The following is a 20,843-nucleotide window of genomic DNA, read 5'->3' as shown; positions in this document are numbered from 1 at the left end:
CCCTTCGCTGAACCTGCTCTAGCAAATCCACATCCTTTTTATACTGGGGGGCCCAAAACTGGACACAATATTCCAGATGTGGCCTCACCAGTGCCAAATAAAGAGGAATAACTACTTCCCTAGATCTGCTCGAAATGCTCCTCCTAATGCACCCCAGTATGCCGTTAGCTTTCTTGGCTACAAGGACACACTGTTTACTCATATCCCGCCTTTCATCCACCATAACCCCTAGGTCCCTTTCCATCGCACTGCTGCTGAGCCAGTCGGTCTCCAGCCTGTAACAATGTTTGGGATTCTTCCGCCCCAGGTGCAGGACTCTACACTTCTCCTTATTGAACCACATCAGATTTCTTTTGGCCCAGTCCTCCAATTTATCCAGGTCCCTCTGGAGTCTCTCTCTACCTTCCAACGTATCTACCTCTCCCCCTAGTTTTGTGTCATCCGCAGACTTGCTGAGGGTGCAACTCAGTCCCTCATCCAGGTCATTAATAAAGATGTTGAATAACACCGGCCCCAGAACCGAGCCTTGCAGCACTCCGCTTGAAACAGACCAACATCCAGATATTGAGCCACTGACCACTACCCGTTGGGCCCGACCATCAAGCCAGCTTTCTATCCATCTTATAGTCCAAGGATCCAATCCATATTTCCTTAACTTATGGACAAGAATGTTGTGGGAGACCATATCAAAAGCCTTGCTGAAGTCAAGGTATATCACATCCACTGGCTTCCTCATGTCCACAGAGCTTGTTACGTTGTCATAGAAGCTGATCGGATTGGTGAGGCAGGACTTGCCCCTGGTGAATCCATGTTGGCTACTTTTGATCACTTTCCCCTCTTCCAAGTGCTTCAAAATGGATTCCTTGTGGATTCCCTCCATTATTTTCCCAGGGATTGAGGTAAGGCTGACTGGTCTATAGTTCCCTATAACCAACAAGTATAGGATGACTAGCTATGTTCTAATCTCACCTTTCATTAAAATAGATACAGTCAGTGTCAGAAATCTATTACCAAGCCAGAGTCCTATGCTACGATTCGTAACGACTGCTTGGATAGAATAATGTCAATATTGAATCTTCAGCAGGTTTTCTAGCTCAGTTATGGACACTTTTAAAATTAAAATGTAATTATACTGAGCAGCTGCTTTCCCTTGACTATTATGAATGCAATAAAATGACTATTTTAGTGGTCTTGGAGTTGAGTTTCATCCTGATGGGAGGAGTATTTTTCTATTACTTCCATGCCTAGAGAGGTTGTGGAATCTCCATTGCTGGAGATATTTAAGAGCACATTAGACATCTATCAGGGATGGTCTAGATGGTTCTTGGTCCTGCTGTGAGGGCAGGCAACTGGACTCGATGACCTCTCGAGGTCCCTCCCAGTTCTAGTGTTTGATGGTTCTACGATTTCTTCCAGGTGTGCAGGATCTCACTTTGACAGACCTTAATTAAGGGAATGTCGTTACAACGGGGGAAGACTGACCCTGCTGCGATCGACCTTCCAGAATTTGATTTGGCATGCCTAGTAGGGATGTGCTTAATTGAATTTACAGGATGCCCCATCGACCATGGTACTCCTGTACCCTTGTTAGGAGTAAGGGAAGTTGGTGGGAGCAAAGGCTGCCGTCAAACTCCCTTAGTGGAGCCGGTGCGGATGTTGACTCTAGCCACATAATTAACGCAGCTAGAAATGTGTACCTTAAGTTGACCTTCTGCTGCAGTGTAGACCTGCCCTACGAGCTGCACGAATTCTTTCTGCCTAGTTGCCAGCAGGTGTTTTAGAGTCTGTCAAAGCCTGCTTTCCAAGCATAGCTACACCAGAGATCCCTTTACACTGAAATTAAGTGATTAGTTTTTGGCATAAGAGTGAATTGCAAACCTTCTCTGAGCACTCCGTTTTAATTCTCAGTAGCATGGTCTCGCCATCAGATGGCATAACCTGCTTCATGCAGATATTCTCCTTCACCAGGGACCTCTGTGCACTTGGATAAAGAGTGGCTTTTCATAGAATACTAGAACTTGAAGGGACCTCCAGAGGTCATCACGTCCAGTCCCCTGCCCTTACGGCAGGATGAAGCAGGATCTAGAGCATCCCTGATAGATAAGTTTATCTAACTTGCTCTTAAATATCTCCAATGATGGAGAGTCCACAACCTCCCTGGATGATTTATTCCAGTGTTTAACCATCCTGACAGGAAGTTTTTCCTAATGTCCAATGCCCCAATGTCTCCATTTCCTTGAGAACAGACGATAGACGTTGTGAATACGGCAATAGCATTTTAAATGGCTTTATTGTCCCAGAACTTCCTCCTTTCTCTCTCTAATTATTGCTTTGCTAACAATATTTACTTGACAGAAGACATTTCCCTGTCTCTCCAGGCTAACGAGGCATCCTTCTAAACACAGTCTGAATACTGAATACATCTGACAAAGCAGGTCTTTGCTCACAAAAGCCAAAATATCTGTTAGTCTATAAGGTGCCACAAGAATTCTTGTTGTTTTAGTCTGAATACTAGAACAGGGAGGCAGTAACAGAATTAAGAGCTTCTCCCTTTCTGATCTTATATAGAGACAATTATACGTTTTCGTGGCTTTTGCTGTGATTTTAATCCATAAACCCCCAGAGGATAGAAATGTCTTTTTCCATCACTGAAAAACAGTCGTTTACATCTAGCAGAGGCAGCCTTTTACCCAGCACTCTATGTACTCCAAGTCAAGCAGCGGGTGACCAAAATCATTACCAACTAACAGGAATTCGGCCGCCTTTGTCCAGTGAGGGGACATGTTTAAATTCTTTCACCCAGTTCACTGCCCTTCTTCGATAAATTTTTCATTATTTACACACTGCAAAACTTCTCCAACAGGAGGGATGCAAGAAGTCCACCTTGGAATGCCTTATAATGGTCATTCTCCAGTTCTATAGGAGACCTGGATACAAATGACTGCTCCATATCAAGCAGAGAGAGAATGTGAAACTGGGTCTCTCTCACATCCCAGGTGATGCTGTAATTGCTGGGTTGGGGGCGTGTGCGGCATTATGACCAAGGCCACCTGTCTTTTACCAGAGCGGGGAATACCTAGATTTAGGTATGGATCCAGCACAGTAGTTTCTCTCCATGCCCTGCAGGGATCAGCATTCATGGGGTGTCAATCTGGTGCTGTTTCAGCAGACCTTCAGATTAGCAGAATTATACCCAAGCCTCTGTTTTATTACTGCAGCTCCTAGCATTATTGTAACGTGCCAATGGAGCCAGACGTCTGGCTGCCTTTCCGCTCATTAGAAACATCCAGTTCCCACCAAGGGAACAACCCGGTCCTGTTAGCCTTGGTAACAGCCCTTCTCTGAGCTGCATCTGATCCAGGAGAGGCCCACTGCCTAGTGATGCGTCTCTCCTGCTCCAGGCCCTTTCCCTGTTCGGTTTTATAGGTAGGTTTCCTCCTAGGAGCTGAAATTCTTCATTTCCCTCCCCATTTGTGGGATTATGGAAGATTTCCCAAAAAGGCGCCATGTTTTTTGGTAAAAGCAAATCCCACTATTTACTTTCTATTTAAGAAAGATATTTATGGAAGACAAAATGGCCTATCAAAGGGAAACTAGCTCAGGTGATCTGATGGGGAGTCCCAGTTTTTGTAGGGAAATAGGCTGTTAACGCTGAGTGATGGGCTCACGGAAACAATGTCAGACTTCCTTATTTTAATAAAGCCAGAACTAATTAATGGGATGATCTTTGTTCCTTTGCTTTCTTTGAGTGATTGGTTTACTTTATGGTGGAAGATTGGTGACCACATAAACAACAAGTCCTGTGGCACCTTTTAGATAGATTTATTGGAGCATAAGCTTTTGTGAGCAAAGACCCACTTCATCAGATGACCGGATAAAACATCCTAAGTCTTTGTGAAACTTGTTGTCTGCTGGTTTATTTGACATCTACACAGCCCTCAGCAATATGCTGTAACAAGGGACACTTTATGATAATGCCAAATAGCATCCAGAGATGAATGACTGATAGTTATAGGAAATTATGGAGTCTTTAAAACAAATATACAGGAACAAGGATGGGAAAATACCAGTCACCTGTGACTACAAGATATTCAAATTGAATAACCCTTCCCAAATCTCTTTAAAAACTAATACATCAGGGCCAAAATCTTTCCGGCTTTTCTCTCCCCAGTGGTCCCATTAACTTTATTGGTCCTCTTTGAGTGCACAAAAGAAGCAGGATTTTGTCTGTGTGTATTAAATGGTTTTATTAGTAAAATTAAGTAAAACAAGTTCAATGGCAGATCTTCAACCCATGGAACAGTGCCCTAAATGTATAAGTACCTTGGATATTTCAAAGGAGCAAAGAACTGTACTTTCTGTATTACTTCCTGAACTCAGACTATGGTTGGGAAGGAGTGAGACTAAATTTTGCTTTGTCACATCTGCACTTTCAGGATTCTGGGCTGACATGCATTAATGTAGTTCCCAGTAAGAACAGCTCTGGAGGCTTCTCTAACACGTTGACTCCACACCCAGAGGAGAAGCCAGTGTAAGTTCCTCACATTCCCTGGGGCAGTGGGGGACATTTTAGACTTGGTCTCCAACCCTGGGCTCACCCCCTCATTGGTCCGGTTCTTGCTGCTTCCCTATCCACCTCTCCATCCAGGTATTACTTTGTCCCCTGCCTGCAGGGGCTGAGTAAGTGCGCTTTGAAAAGTGATATTTGCATGTTTGTTAATATCACTTTTCTCTGCCTTCAAGGCAGCTAGTAAGTCTGCTGTGGGAAGTGATATTTACAAACATTCACATATCAGTTTTCACTGCAGCAGACTTACTAGCTCTAGAAAGTCTTTTGAAAAGCAGCCAAAAAGCAAAAGAAGCAATGACAAAAGAGAAGAATGTACAGAGGTCCTTATTGTTTATTTTAAGTTCTGTATGGAATAAAGAGAGCTGTACCTTATTTTTATTGAGTCTGCAAAAAAAACAGCAATGATTTTGATATGTGCATATACATATTTCTTTTTTTTTTCCCTCTCAAAGTTTTTTCAGAAAAAAGTCAGGTGATCAGTAAGATTTGGTGTAAGGCCAATAATAATTTCCAGTGAGAAACCCTGCCTTAGGAGTTCCCAAGTTCAAAGTCTGAATGAGCCATGTAAACATGTATAGTTTGCTTCATTAACTGGTCCATCTACTAACAGGCAATTCCCTTCTGCCATATAAACCGTGGATTCTGTTTATTCCACTCCATTTCCATCTGAGGAAGTGGGTTTTACCCAGGAAAGCTCATGACCTAATTAATGTGTTCATTTGTAAGGTGCCACAGGACTGCTTGTTATGTGTGTGTCATGGAGCGTGGGGGTCAGCATGCCCTGCACCCCACCTGCAGTCAGATGTGACTCTGGTTCAACAGGGAGAACAGCGGGTTTATTAGTTGATAGGGAGACAACTAGTACAGACTTAGCACACAGATTAGAAGCAGTCACTGCCATCCATTTTAGGGAGAGGGGCCCAGAGGGGATCCCTGAGCTGGGCCCTGCCCCCGCTCATCCCTCTCCAGTTAGCTGAGACCCCCAACTCAACAGCCCAGTTCCAATTCAAAGCAGCCAGGCGGCTCCCCCCTCCTTCGTCCTGTTTCGGGGGGTGGGCGAAGAAAGGTGTCGCCTGCTGGCCTTGGTTACACAGAACGGGGAGGGCCATTGTCTATGTGTGACAAGTCATCACACCGAAACTCCCCTCACTGATTCTGTGCCTGGGAAACTGAGGCACATCCAGGGGAATAAACTCCTCACCCCCCCCCCCGCCCACTTGGTCACAGTATGGTAATAAAATTAACTTTTGTTTCCTCCCCCACCCCAGCTCATCGTTGCCTATCAGGCTCTTGGCTCTGGGGCAGGGACTCGGGAGAGAACTCCGTGCCCACCGGATGGCGCTGTGGGCTGGCACAGTTCCCCACCGGACCGCTGGGGCATGCGCCCCCCCAAACTGCGGCTTGTGTTCTCCTTCCACCCGCAGCCCGGCACACAAAGAGGCGGGTGGGGGGCAGCCAGCTCCCCAGCCATCCAGCCCTCCCCTCCCCACCCCACCGGCGAAAGGGGACGGGATGGAGGCGGTGCGCTCCAGGGGCGCATGAGCGAGGCGCGCACGGCGCTGGAGGGACGCCGAGACCCGGGAGCTGCGCCTTTCGCCGCGGGAGGCAGCCGCCGCCTGAGCACCGAGCCCCGGCCCCCGCCGGCCGGCAGGTAACACCCCCGGGCCGGGCAGCGGCCGCTTGGCCCCGCGCCCGCGGCTGGAGCGCACCCCGCTCCGCGCCTCCCTCGCCAGGGCCCCGCGGGAAGGAGATCGCGCTGGCGCAGCGCTGGGCCGGGCCGCTGGCCCCATCTGAGCGCTCCGGCCGGCCGCTGCAGGGCGCCGGAGGCGGGGGCCGTGCCGGAGCGATGGCACTGGGCGGGGGGCTCTCTGGGGGAGGCCGGAGACCTGCCTGTGCCGCCTCGTTCCTGGTGCCTGCCACGGACCAGGCAGCCCGTCTCACTCACGTGGTGAGGCAGCCGCGCGTCTCCCACGCGAGGGGCCAGCTCCCTCTGCCCACCCATGGAGCAAATGCAGACAAAGATGGAGCGGCCAGGGCAGGCCGGCTGGGTGTCTTTCTTCTCGTCGGTTTTCAACCCGCCTGTGTCTGAAGGGGGCTTGTGTTGAGATGAAAGGGAAGCCGCCGCCAGGCCAGCCCTTGAGTCCTAATCCCCATGTCCCAGGGACAGCAAGAGGCTGAGCTAATTAAAATATAATTGAAGGCCTGAAATTGCAGGCAGTGCATGAAGGGGAAACGGCCTGGATTATGCTCAAATGAACAGAGCAGGCCGGGTGGGAGTTGTTAGAAGATGTTAAGGACTCAGCCCCTCAGATTTTAGGAGATTAGCTGGTTGACTTTTGTGGCATTTCGCTTCTTCTATGTGGTAACATGTTTTGGGGTTGATCTGGTTTAGGCTGTTTCAAGACACCTGTCACTGTGGTATTTAAGCACCATAAACAGCATCACATTAGAAAACCTCACTCTGTAGTAGTAGTAAACCTCTTCCATTCCTACACTGTGGAGCATAGGCCATGGATGACCATTCGCCAGCATCCCCTGTCCTGGGTGATCTTTTCCAGTTCTGACCAGGTGTACCCTGTCTTTCTAGTGTCTGCCTTCAGGTCTCTACACACGGCTTTTTTTGGGCGTCCTCTTTTCCTTTTTCCTTGTGGGTTTCAACCTAAGGCTTACCTCGTGGCATTGGTGGTTGGTTTTTTGAGGGTCTGTCCAATCCATCGCTATCTTCTGTTCCTGATTTCTTCTTGGGCAGGAAGTTGGTGAGTCAGTTGCCACAGGCTTGGTAGTTGATGGTGTATGGCCAGCGGATCTGGAGGATTTTACCGAGGCAGTTATTGATAAACATCTGAATTTTTTGAATATGACATTTTTTTCAGTGCTCAAAGGACCCTTTTTTTAAGGACACCAGTAACTCCCGGACACCAGTTTCTTTTGATTTCATTACACTTTAAAATACTCTACTTAAATTCCATAATTAAGTCAAAGGTTGGGGTCAGCCATGGCTTGAAATTTATGGTAGACAAAAGTAAAATGTTTCAAATAAACTGAAATCCTGTTTAATAGTAGCAGCCATGAAGTTTTCAGCCCCTGAAAAATGTTGTAATTCATTTGCATTTCCTGAGCTGTTACAGGGAGTGATTTTCTGGAAAGATGGAGAAATAAAGTTGTTTTTGAAAAACAAATAAAACTGTCTTAGAAAAAAGAAATCCACAATACTGAAGTTTCATTCCACATTGAGCCACAAATCTAGTTTAGAAACTAGATAAACATATTAGTGTAAAATCAGTTGTTAATATCGTTCAGCCATCCAATTTATCTAGGCTAAACAAAATCAGAATCCTATTTAAAGGCTCTATTGGTCAACCCATCACAGGCTGATTAATCTGAGTTTAAAGAAGTGATCACATTCTGTTTCTTACCTAGTAAGGATAGAATCTAAAGAATCTTCTACCATAAAGCTGGTTAAACCTTTTGCCCCAATAGTAACAGAGCAGAAGTCAGATTAAAAATGAATTAGGGAGTATCTGGTTTGAGAGGAAGAGTGCATCTCATTGAGTGTATGCCCTCAGTGCTGAAATTATACACCTATGTATTGTAATTTGCATGTCCATTATATAGTTTTGTCTAAATGTATTTGTCACCTAACAGGATAGGTTGAATCTATTACTGGGAAGCCAGTATTAGGACAAGATGTGCTCACCAGCAAAGCCCAGGGGGAGTGCAGTAGAGTGGTTAGAGTGTCGAACTGGAGTTGGGAATAGTGTTCAACCTCCCAACCTTATGAGGATCCTCACTAACAGCCACAATCTATACTCCGGGAATACCAGTCCTGGAACCTTTCCCTGCAACAAAGCCCACTGCCAGCTTTGTCCACATATCTTCTCTGGAAGTACCATCACTGGACCTAACCAGGTTACTCACAGAATCATGGGCACTTTCTCATGCTCCTCTACTAACATCATATGTGCCATCATGTGCCAACAATGCCCAGATGCTTTGTATATTGGACAGACTTCTAACTCCCTTAGACAAAGGGTCAATGGGCACAAAACAGACATCAAAACACTCCAGATCCACAAACCAGTTATTCAACATTTTAATGGAATGGGCCATTCTGTCAATGACCTAAGGGTATGTGTGTTACTGAAAAAGAACTTTCACACCGTTCTTCAAAGGGAAGCAGCCGAGCTGGCTTTTATATTCAAATTCGGCACATTAACACATGGTTTAAACCGGGACCCGAACTTTCTGAGTCACTGTAGGGGCTCGTCTGCATACTTGGCTTAATCTAATTCTTGACCTCCCCCCCACCCCTCCACTCTCTGATTTGCTCACCTTGATTATCTTTTTCTGATTTGTCCTCCTTGCTTACTGTTTTTGGGTCTCTGTGCCTTAAATATTGAGTCTGTTCTGGTCTGGCTGTGGTCTGAAGAAGTGGGTCTGTCCCACGAAAGCTCACCTAATAAACTATTTTGCTAGTCTTTAAAGTGCTACTTGACTGCTTTTTGTTTTGATAGTGTATAGACTAGCACGGCTTCCTCTCTGTTACTGTTCCCTATCAAGTTTTCCAGCCATGGGCAGAATAAATTTTATATGCCTCAAGGCATGTGTGGATGTGCACCACCAGTAGAACACATATGCTCCCTACAATGGGCAGCTGTGGGCGCCCTGCTAATCAGCTGAGCAGCCACCCAAGCACTCCTCTTACAGGGAACGCTGGTTGGGAAACAGTGCTGTTTTGCCAGCCCTGGTTGCTCAGATCCAGGCTGAAATTTCTGATCAGAACAAGTCAGAGACCCACCCGCACCAGAATACAGCAGCAGATTGCCCAGTGGTTAGGGCACTCACGTGGGTTGTGGGCAGTCCTGATTCAGACCAGATAACTGAATCTTGGCCTCCCACATCAGGTGAGTGTACCATGTCATATGATATCTACATGTCTTATTTTCTCTCCCTCTTAAAGGTTCCTAACATAGTTAGAGCTTTTTTTTTTTATAATGTTACTGCACTTGGAGCACATGTTCCCATAGAATGATCCACAGTGACGCCGAGTTCTCTTTTTTGAGAAGTCACTATCCATTTAGATCCCATGGTTTTGTATCTATAGTTGGAATTGTGTTTTCCAGGGTGCATTACTTTGCATTTGTCAACACTGAAAACCATCAGCCATTTTTTTGGCCCAGTAACTCAGTTTTGTGAGATCCCTTTGCAACTCTTTGCAGTCTGCCTGGGATGTAACTCCGGAGTGTTTTTAGATATTCTGCAAACTTTGCCACTTCTCTGTTTACTCCTTTTTCCAGATCAGTCAGGAAGATGTTGAACAGCTCAAGTCCCAGTACAAATCTCTGGGGCTACATCTACACAGCCAAGTTATTTCAAAATAACTTTGCTGTTGTCTACACTATGCAACCGGTATTTTGAAAGAGGAGGGTGCACAGGGGGTCTTCCAGCACTTACTGTGAGTGCCAGCTGTGCTGCTCCAAGGGGGCGGGATGTCCCCACGCTTCCCGGAAACAGTGTGGTGTTTCTGCAGGAAGTGGTAGGCGGGGGCAAAGCAGAGGCAGGAGAAGGCAGGACACAGCAGAGTAGGGAAGGGAAGGGAGTGGATCATAGGAGAGACATGAGTGGGGAGAGGCACGTGGCCTGTGGCCCTCCCAGGAATCCCTGTACTAGCATAGGCATGTTAATCTAATCATATTGATCCCAAATTTGTTACTGCTCAGTGCTTCAGTCACTGTGCTGAATAGGGAGAGTTCACAATACCGGAAAGATGACTGGCAAAACAGGAGATTTTGCAAACAATAATAACTTGTGTGACAAAGTCCCTTGTCAGCCCCTGTGGGTCCCTGCACTTCCTGGCAGTTCTCTGTTGCTTCAGAGACTCACGGAGACCCCTTATCTGCCCAGGCCTTTCCAAAGGCAGGAGTCTCCGCTTAGCGAGCCATCCTCGTCATAGGCAAGTCCAGAATGGGAGAATAAAGGCAGTCCCCTTGCAGGCCCGTGCCTGCTCCAGTGGAGTAAACCCTTTGGGGAAGGTGGGGGAGTCCAGACCCACCCTCTACCCTGGACTCCGGCCCAGGGTCCCTACGAGGATAAGAGGCAACTGGCAGGGCCTTCACCCCTGCCCCAAAGTAACAACCTCACCCTGGGCCACTTCGCCCACCGCTTCCCTGTGGTACCTTCTTGCTCGTTCGCTCTGCTCGTCCGGTGCGCCTTCCAAAACCTTCCCCCCTCAACCAGCGAGGGAAACCTTTTATAGGGAGCGCAGGGCCTCAGCTGACCAATGAGAGCTTGGGCCTAGTCAGGGAACAAAAAGGCATTGGCCCACCATCCAGTCTACCGTCCTTCCAGAAGGTTCCTGAAGCTTCCAGGTAGGGGTCTGCCACACTTGTTCAAGTCCCATCTTCACTCAAAGACGTTGATATCAACAAAGATGTCAAGCTGAGCAGTTGATGTAGCCTCACAGGGGTAAAATCAAGCCCTGGCTTCCAATGGATAGGCTAGCCTAAAATAGAACTATGCCCCTATTGAAATGTAATGCTGGGAATTCTTTCAGCTATGAGTTGTTTCACGAAGGTTTATGGGAGAAATAGGTCTGTGTAGAAACAGATCATAAACTATTAGAAGGGTGGATTTATACTTACAGGAAGATCAACATGCTGCATTCAATCCTCTGGAGTTCGATTTTGCCACGTATGTTAAGATGCAGCAAAATCGACCTCTCTGGGTTCGTCCATCGACCCCTGTACTCCATGTTCTCCCTGTGAAACTGGGTATTTTGCGAGCTTCTATCTGATACTCTACAGCTCAGATTTCATGGTCCGTGATGCGTTTTATGACCATGAATTTGGTAGGGCCCTAGCCGTATGAATTACAAATCAGCATTTGAGCTCAGTCCTTCAAGGTGCTGAGTGCTCAGGCCATGATACAGCCAAGTCGTTAGAGCATGCTGTCAGTTGACCCTGAAGTGCAGGAATAAGAACAGCCATACTGGTTCAGACCAAAGGTCCATCTAGCCCATTATCCTGTCTTCCAACAGTGGCCAATGTCAGATGCCCCAGAGGGAGTGAATAGAACATCCATCTCCAGAGTTTGACAAACAGGCTAGGGACACCATTCCTATCCATCCTGGCTAATAGCCATTGATGGGCCTAACTTCCATGAACGTATCTAGTTCTTCTTTGAACTCTGTTAAAGTGTTGGTCTTCACAACATCCTCTGGCAAGGAGTTCCACAGGCTTACTATGCCCTGCATGAAGAAAAGGTTCCTTTTGTTAGTTCTAAACCTACCCACTACTACTTAACTCTTGTACTCTGAGTGGAGCATAGGTCATCCACAAGTCTTCTCCACTTTGCTCTGTCTTGGGACAAAACTTCTAGCTGGCTCCAGGAGTACCCCAGTTGTTGTCCTTCAGTCTCAGTAGATCTTCTCCACATTATTCGAGGTCTTCCTCTTTTGCATTTTCCTTGCGGGGTCCATGTGAGAGCTTGACGGACTGTGCTGGATGATGGTTTTCTGAGAGTGTGGCCCAGCCATCCCCACTTTCTTTTGATTTGAAAGTCAATCGGTTCTTGTCCTGCTCTGTTCCAAAGCTCCATGTTTGTGACAAAGTCTTGCCATTTGATGTGAAGTACGTACCTCAGACATCTATTTATGAATGTCTCTAGGTTGTGATTTGAAGACTTTTTAGTCCATCAGGTCTCACATCCATACAAGAGCTCACTCTGCACATTTGAGTTGGAGATGCGCAGTTTCATCTTCACAGGTATTATTTGTGAACTCTGTGTGGGATGGAGAGTCTTGAATGCAGCTGTTGCTTTCCCCATCCTGGTTTTGATATTCTTATCTGTTCCTCCATCTCTGCCCATCATACTCCCCAAGTAGGTGAACTGCTCTGCTCTTCTAGGTCATCCCCTCCCAGTGTGATGGTGGTGTTCTTGTACTGGATGATCCTCATTGTCTTGGTCTTTCCCTTGTTAATGCTCAGTCCAGTTACTGCGGCAGATATGTCTAGTATTATGGCCTTTTCTACCATGCTTTCACGTTGGTGTGGAAGAAGGATGACATCATCAGCAAAATCAATGTCCTTTAGCTGTTTGAAAAGTGTCCACTGAATGCCTTGTTGATGGCCATCTGTTGGCCTGTTTGTAATCCAGTCCTTTGTGGGCAAGAACAGGAAAGGTGACAATAGGCACCCTTGTCACACTCCTGAGGGTATGCTGAAGGATTCTGTCAAGACACCATTGTGAACAACTAAGTTTGGATGGAATGCGACAATGTTAGGAGAACGCTTGAGTCTCCTGGGACACTCAGTAACAGATTTAAAAGTAGCCGTCCTATAACAAAAAGTGTTCAAAAATAAACTGCAAAGAGAAATTTCAGACTTGCAATTCATTTGCAAATTTGACTCCATCAACCAAGGATTGAACAGAGACGGGGAGTGGTTGGACCATTACAAAAGCAGCTGCTCTGCTCTTGATGTTCACACCTCCACATTAGCAACTGACAATGGGCCACATCCCCCCGACTGAACTAACTTGATTTCTCCTCTCTTGATGATCACAACTCCACATTAACTGCCCAAAATGGGCCACATCCACCCTGACTGAATAAACCCTGTCAGCTATGGCCCTCCCCTTGACTGAGACTCCCTCTTTATACCCTCCTCTGAAACCCCTCATTCATGCATCTGACGAAGTGGGTCTTTGCCCATGAAAGTTTATGCTCCAAAATATCTGTTAGTCTGTAAGGCGCCACAGGACTTCTTATTGTTTTTGAAGATACAGACTAACTTGGCTACCTTTCTGATAAATGTTATAGCAGTCTCTGCAAAGTTCTAAACCTGCTACCCATTAATTTGTTATTGTTTAAATAGTCCCATTGACATTAAAGAAACCACTTATGCTTAGGAAATTAAACATATGCTTAAACTTTCTTTTGGCTCTGATTGTATCTAATGCATAACCATTGTCTGCATTAATGCTTAATTTTATATTGGTAAATGAGGGAAGCTAAGAACATTGTTCAGGTTATTGTACTCTGATGGCTGGTCATCGGAGCTATGTAGAAGAAGGAAAGTTTAAATAATCATTGAATACAATCTTTTCTAGGGATTTAAATAAAATAAATTGGCTTAACACAGCACAAAAAAATTAATTATAAGGAGCCTTTTCCACTCCCAGTAAATCACCCTCTATAGGGCATTTTATAATTAATCTTCAGAGCATAAAAACAAATTTAGGTATAAAAAAACTCCTAGTGCTTTTCTTCAGGTTGGAAGGGGGAATATCTAGTTTGTTTCTAGAAAATAACCAGATTCAGAGCATAGTCTAAGGAAATGAGATTCTTTGCAAGTTAAGTTGTATGTTCTTTCTTTATAGTTATCTGTGACAATGCATTCAGTCCTGTGCAAGAAACAGACCCTACCGCAGAGAGCATACAGTCTAGATTAGGGGCTGGTGTGTATTTACTGGACCATTAAGGTACTGTGGTTGAACTTCTGGAATTCAATTTTGCCGCATGTGTTAAGACTCTGCAAAATCGACCTCTTTGGGGTCAGTTGTCCATCCCTGTACTCTATGTTATCTTGTGGAGTAAGGGACGTCGGTGCGAACCTGAAGACCTAGGCCAGAAAGTCCATTCTGATACGTTGATTCTAGCTACGCTAATGGCATAACTAGAATTGTATATCTGAGACTGACTTTTTCCCTAGTGTAGATCTACCCGGGGTGTGTTCAGACAATGCAGACCAAAGCAACAGCAGCAAAGAACTCCCAGGTTTGGAGAGCTGGGGGAGACTTATCTTGGGATATTTCTATCTTATTGAGCTACTGTTGGAATTTTACAAGACTAACATGCTTCCTAGGGGATCATATTTTTCTATAGTTCTGTGGACTCCTGACCAGTGTTCCCTGTAAGCCATGGAACACTTTTGGACATGAAATATATTGACAAAACACATACATGCTGGTCTGGCAGGGTGTGGGGCAGAAGGAGGGGGAATGGAAGGGGTTGTTGCTGCCTGTAATGCTCAAAAGTTGATTTAAAGGAGTTAAGTTTTTTTAGCTGTATTTTATTTTACAAAGAACAAAAAATAACAAGAGAAAATCATCTGAATGAACCACTAAGGTCCTTCTGATAGGAGGACGATTAGCAACCCTATAATTCAGTATAAAAATTAAAAATTAAGTACAAACCCAAAACAAAACATCAATATAACAGCCAAAAAAGTATGTCGTTCTTTTGTACAAAAATAGAAAGGATACTATTGTTCAAAAAAAGGACTGTCCTTCCTTAAAGCTTAAAAAACATTTTATGGAAAATAGTAACAGAGAAGAAGCCGTGCTAGTCTATACACTATCAAAACAAAAAGCAGTCAACTAGCGCTTTAAAGACTAGCAAAATAGTTTATTAGGTGAGCTTTCGTGGGACAGTCCCACTTCTTCAGACCATAGCCAGACCAGAACAGACTCAATATTTAAGGCACAGAGATCCAAAAACAGTAAGCAAGGAGGATAAATCAGAAAAAGATAATCAAGGTGAGCAGATCAGAGAGTGGAGGGGTGGGGGGGAGGTCAAGAATTAGATTAAGCCGAGTATGCAGACGAGCCCCTATAGTAACTCAGAAAGTTCCAGTCCCGGTTTAAACCATGTGTTAATGTGCCGAATTTGAATATAAAAGCCAGCTCGGCTGCTTCCCTTTGAAGAACGGTGCGAAAGTTCTTTTTCAGTAACACACATACCTTTAGGTCATTGACAGAATGGCCCATTCCATTAAAATGTTGACTAACTGGTTTGTGGATCTGGAGTGTTTTGATGTCTGTTTTGTGCCCATTGACCCTTTGTCTAAGGGAGTTAGAAGTCTGTCCAATATACAAAGCATCTGGGCATTGTTGGCACATGATGGCACATATGATGTTAGTAGAGGAGCATGAGAAAGTGCCCGTGATTCTGTGAGTAACCTGGTTAGGTCCAGTGATGGTATTTCCAGAGAAGATATGTGGACAAAGCTGGCAGCGGGCTTTGTTGCAGGGAAAGGTTCCAGGACTGGTATTCCTGGAGTATAGATTGTGGCTGTTAGTGAGGATCCTCATAAGGTTGGGAGGTTGTCTGTAGGAGAGAACAGGCCTGTCACCCAGGGCCTTCTGGAGTGTGGCATCCTGATTAATAATAGCTTGTAGGTCTTTAATAATTCGTTGCAGTGGTCTGAGTTGGGGGCTGTAGGTGATGACCAGTGGTGTTCTGTTCTTGGCTTTTCTGGGCCGATCTTGGAGTAGCATCAGCACGTTGGCAACATGACTAAATGAAAGGGAGTTAAATAGCATATTGTTCTTGTGATGTATGACAATTACTTTTCACTTTTGTCCATTTATGTTGTCTTAATATAATATAAAAATTGTCTGTAAAAAAATGTGTCTGTTTGTAAATTTTTCCCCTTTTCTCCACAAATGAAATTTCTGTGGGATGGCAGCCCTGGGCAGGGGAACTCTTTGTATTGCTCTTTGAAATGGAGGCCCTGTTCACTAGTGAGAGGGGAAACGTGATAGAGAAAAGAATTAATGGGTGTATGAGCAAGCCACCCCCACTGCTCTAACTTATGCTGCCTTCTCCTCCAAAAGCCAGAAAGAATTGATTTTAATGAGAGTTGCATCTGCTCATGCCTGGACCCATCACTGTTCCTACAGCATGCAAAAAATAGGTATGTAGTGGCAACTTCCATGTAGCGTTTATCCCTTCTGCTCATTCCCTCCGATAGCACACTTCTGCTCCCCTCACATCTCCTGGCGAGTTATCAGTTTATCCCTCAGTGGTACTCCTGAAGTGTCTAAACTTGTGGACTAATAAACAGAGGAGCTGGAACAGGCAGGGAAATGGATATTTTCTGGATTATGTAGCATCAGAGAGCTGTGCAACACCTTGACAAAAAGATACAGGTTGAACCTCTCTCATTTGGCACTCTTGGGACCTTACTGGTTCCTAACGAGAGAAGTTACTGTAGCATGAGAAGCCAATATTGTCCAGCAGCATTAACTTCCACTGCTTACTGGGCTCTTCAAAGACATTTAAGGGTAAATTACAGCTAAATAACAGCACAGAACACTGAGACTCAGGACTGGTGGCTGGAAATAAACTTTATGGGACCACGGGAAACTTGGCCACACCGAGTCACCCGGTTAACTAAAATCATGCTGGATTACAGATGTTGCGGGACAAGAGAATGCTGGACTAAAGAGGTTCAACCTGTATTATGTTACCATTTGAACAGCTACATAACTTCATTGCGTGTCGGACCCTGATGGTAGTTAGCCTGAACAACCTGTTAAAAGATCTGTGCACTAAGATGAAAAATGCTGGCGTTCTACAGGGCCATTAAATTCCTGCCTGTTGGAGACACTCGGCCTCAGACATTATCTTTGCTTATTTCAGGACTGTCTCTGAGTCGCAGTCCTGCAAGAAGAACAACGTTTTCATTTAAGTTGCCCATTTGTCTCTGGCATTAAGACCACAGCGATGCCGGTGCTATCCGAAGATTCAGGTAATCGGTCTGCATGTTTTATTTGAAGAAGGGCAGAAATCTGAGCCTGTTCTCACACAAAGGACCATCTGTGATTTGGTTTGTGATATCAGAGCTGAGATTGTACAAATTTGTTTCCTCTCAGTGCAAGTACTGAAAAAATCGAGGCTATCTGCTCTAAGCAGGACTGGGTAAAGAGTCGGATTTCGGAGGGAACATAGTTTGGTAACACACTTGGGGTTCCGTAATGTAACCTGGTGGCCAGGGTCTTACTGGACAAACATAGGTCTGTCAGCACGTAGCTCTGTTTTCGATGCTTGCACAATAAGCACCATTTTCCTGAAGTTCTGATACTTATTTTGTATATCAAGAGCTGTGTCTACACGTGCACGCTACTTCGAAGTAGCGGCACTAACTTCGAAATAGCGCCCGTCGCGGCTACATGCGTCGGGCACTATTTCGAAGTTAACTTCGACGTTAGGCGGTGAGACGTCGAAGTCGCTAACCTCATGAGGGGATCGGAATAGCGCCCTACTTCGACGTTCAACGTCGAAGTAGGGACCGTGTAGATGATCCGCGTCCCGCAACGTCGAAATTGCCGGGTCCTCCATGGCGGCCATCAGCTGAGGGGTTGAGAGAGGCTCTCTCTCCAGCCCCTGCGGGGCTCTATGGTCACCGTGGGCAGCAGCCCTTAGCCCAGGGCTTCTGGCTGCTGCTGCCGCAGCTGGGGATCCATGCTGCATGCACAGGGTCTGCAACCAGTTGTCGGCTCTGTGGATCTTGTGCTGTTTAGTGCAACTGTGTCTGGGAGGGGCCCTTTAAGGGAGCGGCTTGCTGTTGAGTCCGCCCTGTGACCCTGTCTGCAGCTGTGCCTGGCACCCTTATTTCGATGTGTGCTACTTTGGCGTGTAGACGTTCCCTCGCAGCGCCTATTTCGATGTGGTGCCGCGCAGCGTCGAAGTTGAACATCGACGTTGCCAGCCCTGGAGGACGTGTAGACGTTATTCATCGAAATAGCCTATTTCGATGTTGCTACATCGAAATAAGCTATTTCGATGTTGGCTTCACGTGTAGACGTAGCCAAGGAGTGACATAAAAAGTAACACCTGATAGGACATTATTACAGCATCAGCTAATAGGAGCTGACGGATCCTAGCATATCTATCCATCAGCCCAGTTGGGGAAGACTTCTAAAAATGTTATTTCATTAGCTAGTGTAACGGGTTTGGGGAAGGCAACGTGCAAATGTCTGGTATGGTATTTCCCCTTCCTGTATGTCAGCTCTCTTTCTGCTATGGGGAAAAACAGAGTTTAGCCTGTCTCTGTGTATTGTACAGAGTTAAATTGGATAGAAGAAGAAAGTGACAATCTCTAAAGGAAAATATTTAAAAACAATCTCTGTATACATGAATGCATGAAAGCTTATCCCAGTTTTTTCCCCTATGTTTAGTACAGGTTGAATCTCTCTTGTCCAGCACCCTTGGGACCTGACTGGTGCTGGACGAGTGAATTTGCCGGACCACGGGAGGTCAATATTGTCTAGCACATTACCAACACTTTTCCTGCTTTCTGGGCTCTTAGGGGTAAATTAGACATTTAAGTGTAAATTGGAGCTAAATAACATCACAGAACACTTTGTGGGACCATGGGAAACTTGGCCACACCCCTGATAAATGGTTGTCTGGCTAACTAAAATCACGCTGGATGGGAGAGTTCAGGATGGGAGAGGTTCAACCTGTACTCGATCAGATCACCAATTGAAAGGCATAGGTGTACACCCTCTCTTTTGGGGAGATTTACCTTTCTGTCTCTGAGGAATGGTGTCCAAATCCTTTGTGGGACACACAAGGTCCTTAAAGTCTGGGAAACACGTGATCGTCCCAGAGTTTCTTTCACACTCTTTGAATCTCTGCAGCAGCCATCTGCAATTTGCACAGCCTGCAGAAATTCTAGGGTTCTGCTGCAGTGAGCCAAGAAGCCTGCAGTCTGAATCTAAAACAGCAGAAGCCCCTGGAACGTAGTCCATGCAGCAGACTGTCCTGGTGTTTGTAGTTTTGCATGGCGTTTTGCATGGCTCCTGTTTCTGAACTTTTCCCCTTGCCCATTACTTCCACTGCTCACCTACAATGGAAACCACATTCAAATAGCTAATGAGTGCTCCTAGCTCCTGCTGTCTTGATGTTTCCAGCCCAGCCAGCAGTCATACAATACTAGACATAGAAAGAATCTTGAGAGGTTATCACACCCCATCCCCTGAACTCCCAGCAGGAGTTACAGGCAAAGGCTCTACCCCTGAGCTGCAGCCTCTCCTGCTGGGGTACTGTACCAAACTCTGTTCAGTCTGCAGGCCCATGGGGCATGTCTGTCATGTGAGAGAGAGCATGCCTCTTTATTGGAGCTAGTGTGCTAAACAAAGCAGGGTGGTTGTTGCAGCATTGGCAGTGGTTCAGTCTCTGAGCTAGCGGCTTGGACGCAGGTTGCTGGCTCAAGCTGCCACTGCTCTCAAGCAGCGGTAGCCCAAGTCTAATCTGGGGACAGGGACATGCTGCCAGCTGCAGCAGCCTCCTACTCACACAGTCCCCCCTTGCCAGATTCTTGAGTGGGATTTGATTCATACTGATTTGCAATGAATTACCAACTTAAAAGTCTGGGGGGATGGTAGGGTTCTAGGCCCTGCATCATGCCCAAAAGAATCCCACTTCCCTAGGGCCGGTTTGCCAGCCAGATGATGATGTGCAGAACAGCAAGGCTCACTCGGAGGGCAGAGCCAAACTTTGCTTGCTGTGCTGATAAAACTACGTAAAGAGACGCAGGCTCCAAACCACATGAACAGAGAGCAGCGGTATGAAGGGATGCTGATGTTATGGGCCGTTCCTCACATATCCTCACACCTTTGGGAATCTGGTGGACACAGACAAGCAGTCATCTGCTCTGCAGGGTCCCACTAATTTTTTCCAGCCCTGGGTTGAATACATTTTGTTATATGCGCCAAGGCATGTGCTGATGTGCACCACCGCTAGAAACACGCTGCCGGCTGGGGGCACTCTGCTAATCAGCTGGGCAGCACCCAGCTCTCTCCTGGGTGGCAGCCCATGCGCTCAGCTTACAGGGAACGCTGCTCCTCTGTCCCTTGCATGCCAGATAAGTCCAATGGTTCAGGTGTCTCTGAGAGGATGGTCTGGCCTTTAATAGGGTCTGGCGTTTGCCATGAATATGCATGCAGATGCTCATCGTCCTTGGCCCTCCTTGAACTGCCTCATCCTAATAATGCTGGGAGGTTCTTATCCGATACTCATGCGCATATTAATGATTTTAATGCCTCCTACATGGCCGCCTGTAGTCAAGGCACATTCACGATTAAGCATCTGCTGACTTTGGTCTGCTTCAGTGCTCCTGTCATTACCTGGTATCAGTCCATGCAAACTCCCCTCCTGCCCCCACAACAGTGTTCTCAGTCCCCCAAAGTTCAGGCTTACAATTGGGCCACTTAAAGTAAGGGTCATAGGCCTCAAGCCTTCTGTAAGGCAGTCGGTTAAGCAGTTAGCAGGATACAGGCTCCTTGAGTGACTGCAGACTCGACTGCTAAGCTCCCTTTCGGGGCGACACCTCCACACAGGAACGCCACCCACCTGGGACCTTGCTGGGGAAAGGGTCAGTAGCGACAGAGGGAGACACTCACTAAGAAGCACTAGGCAGCTCCTCCGCTGGGAGTCAAGCCTCCGTTGGCCCATCGTGGGGATGGGTGTGGGTGCTCCAGCAGT

General features: G+C 46.3%; 1 protein-coding gene across 6 annotated transcripts in view; it reads left to right on the top strand.

Moving 5' to 3' along the window:
* Nucleotides 1–20,843, top strand: part of MPP3 (MAGUK p55 scaffold protein 3) — a 97,221-nt gene that overhangs the window by 31,456 nt on the left and 44,922 nt on the right. For 3 of the 6 annotated variants that reach the window (XM_074978728.1, XM_074978727.1, XM_074978723.1), the window contains exons 2-3: nt 5,839–6,221; nt 16,995–17,103. In XM_074978728.1, coding sequence (XP_074834829.1) covers nt 17,079–17,103 — 25 coding nt within the window. In that variant the 5' untranslated portion in view covers nt 5,839–6,221; nt 16,995–17,078. Of the gene's footprint in view, nt 1–5,838; nt 6,222–15,858; nt 16,267–16,994; nt 17,104–20,843 lie in introns of those variants that run through there. The other 3 variants (XM_074978724.1, XM_074978725.1, XM_074978726.1) reach the window with 3 other exon arrangements.

This window comes from Carettochelys insculpta, chromosome 28 (genome assembly GCF_033958435.1).
Source record: "Carettochelys insculpta isolate YL-2023 chromosome 28, ASM3395843v1, whole genome shotgun sequence".
Classification (NCBI taxonomy): domain Eukaryota; kingdom Metazoa; phylum Chordata; order Testudines; family Carettochelyidae; genus Carettochelys; species Carettochelys insculpta.
The sequence above is the reverse complement of the archived record's forward strand: the minus strand, read 5'-3'. Positions and strand labels throughout refer to the sequence as shown.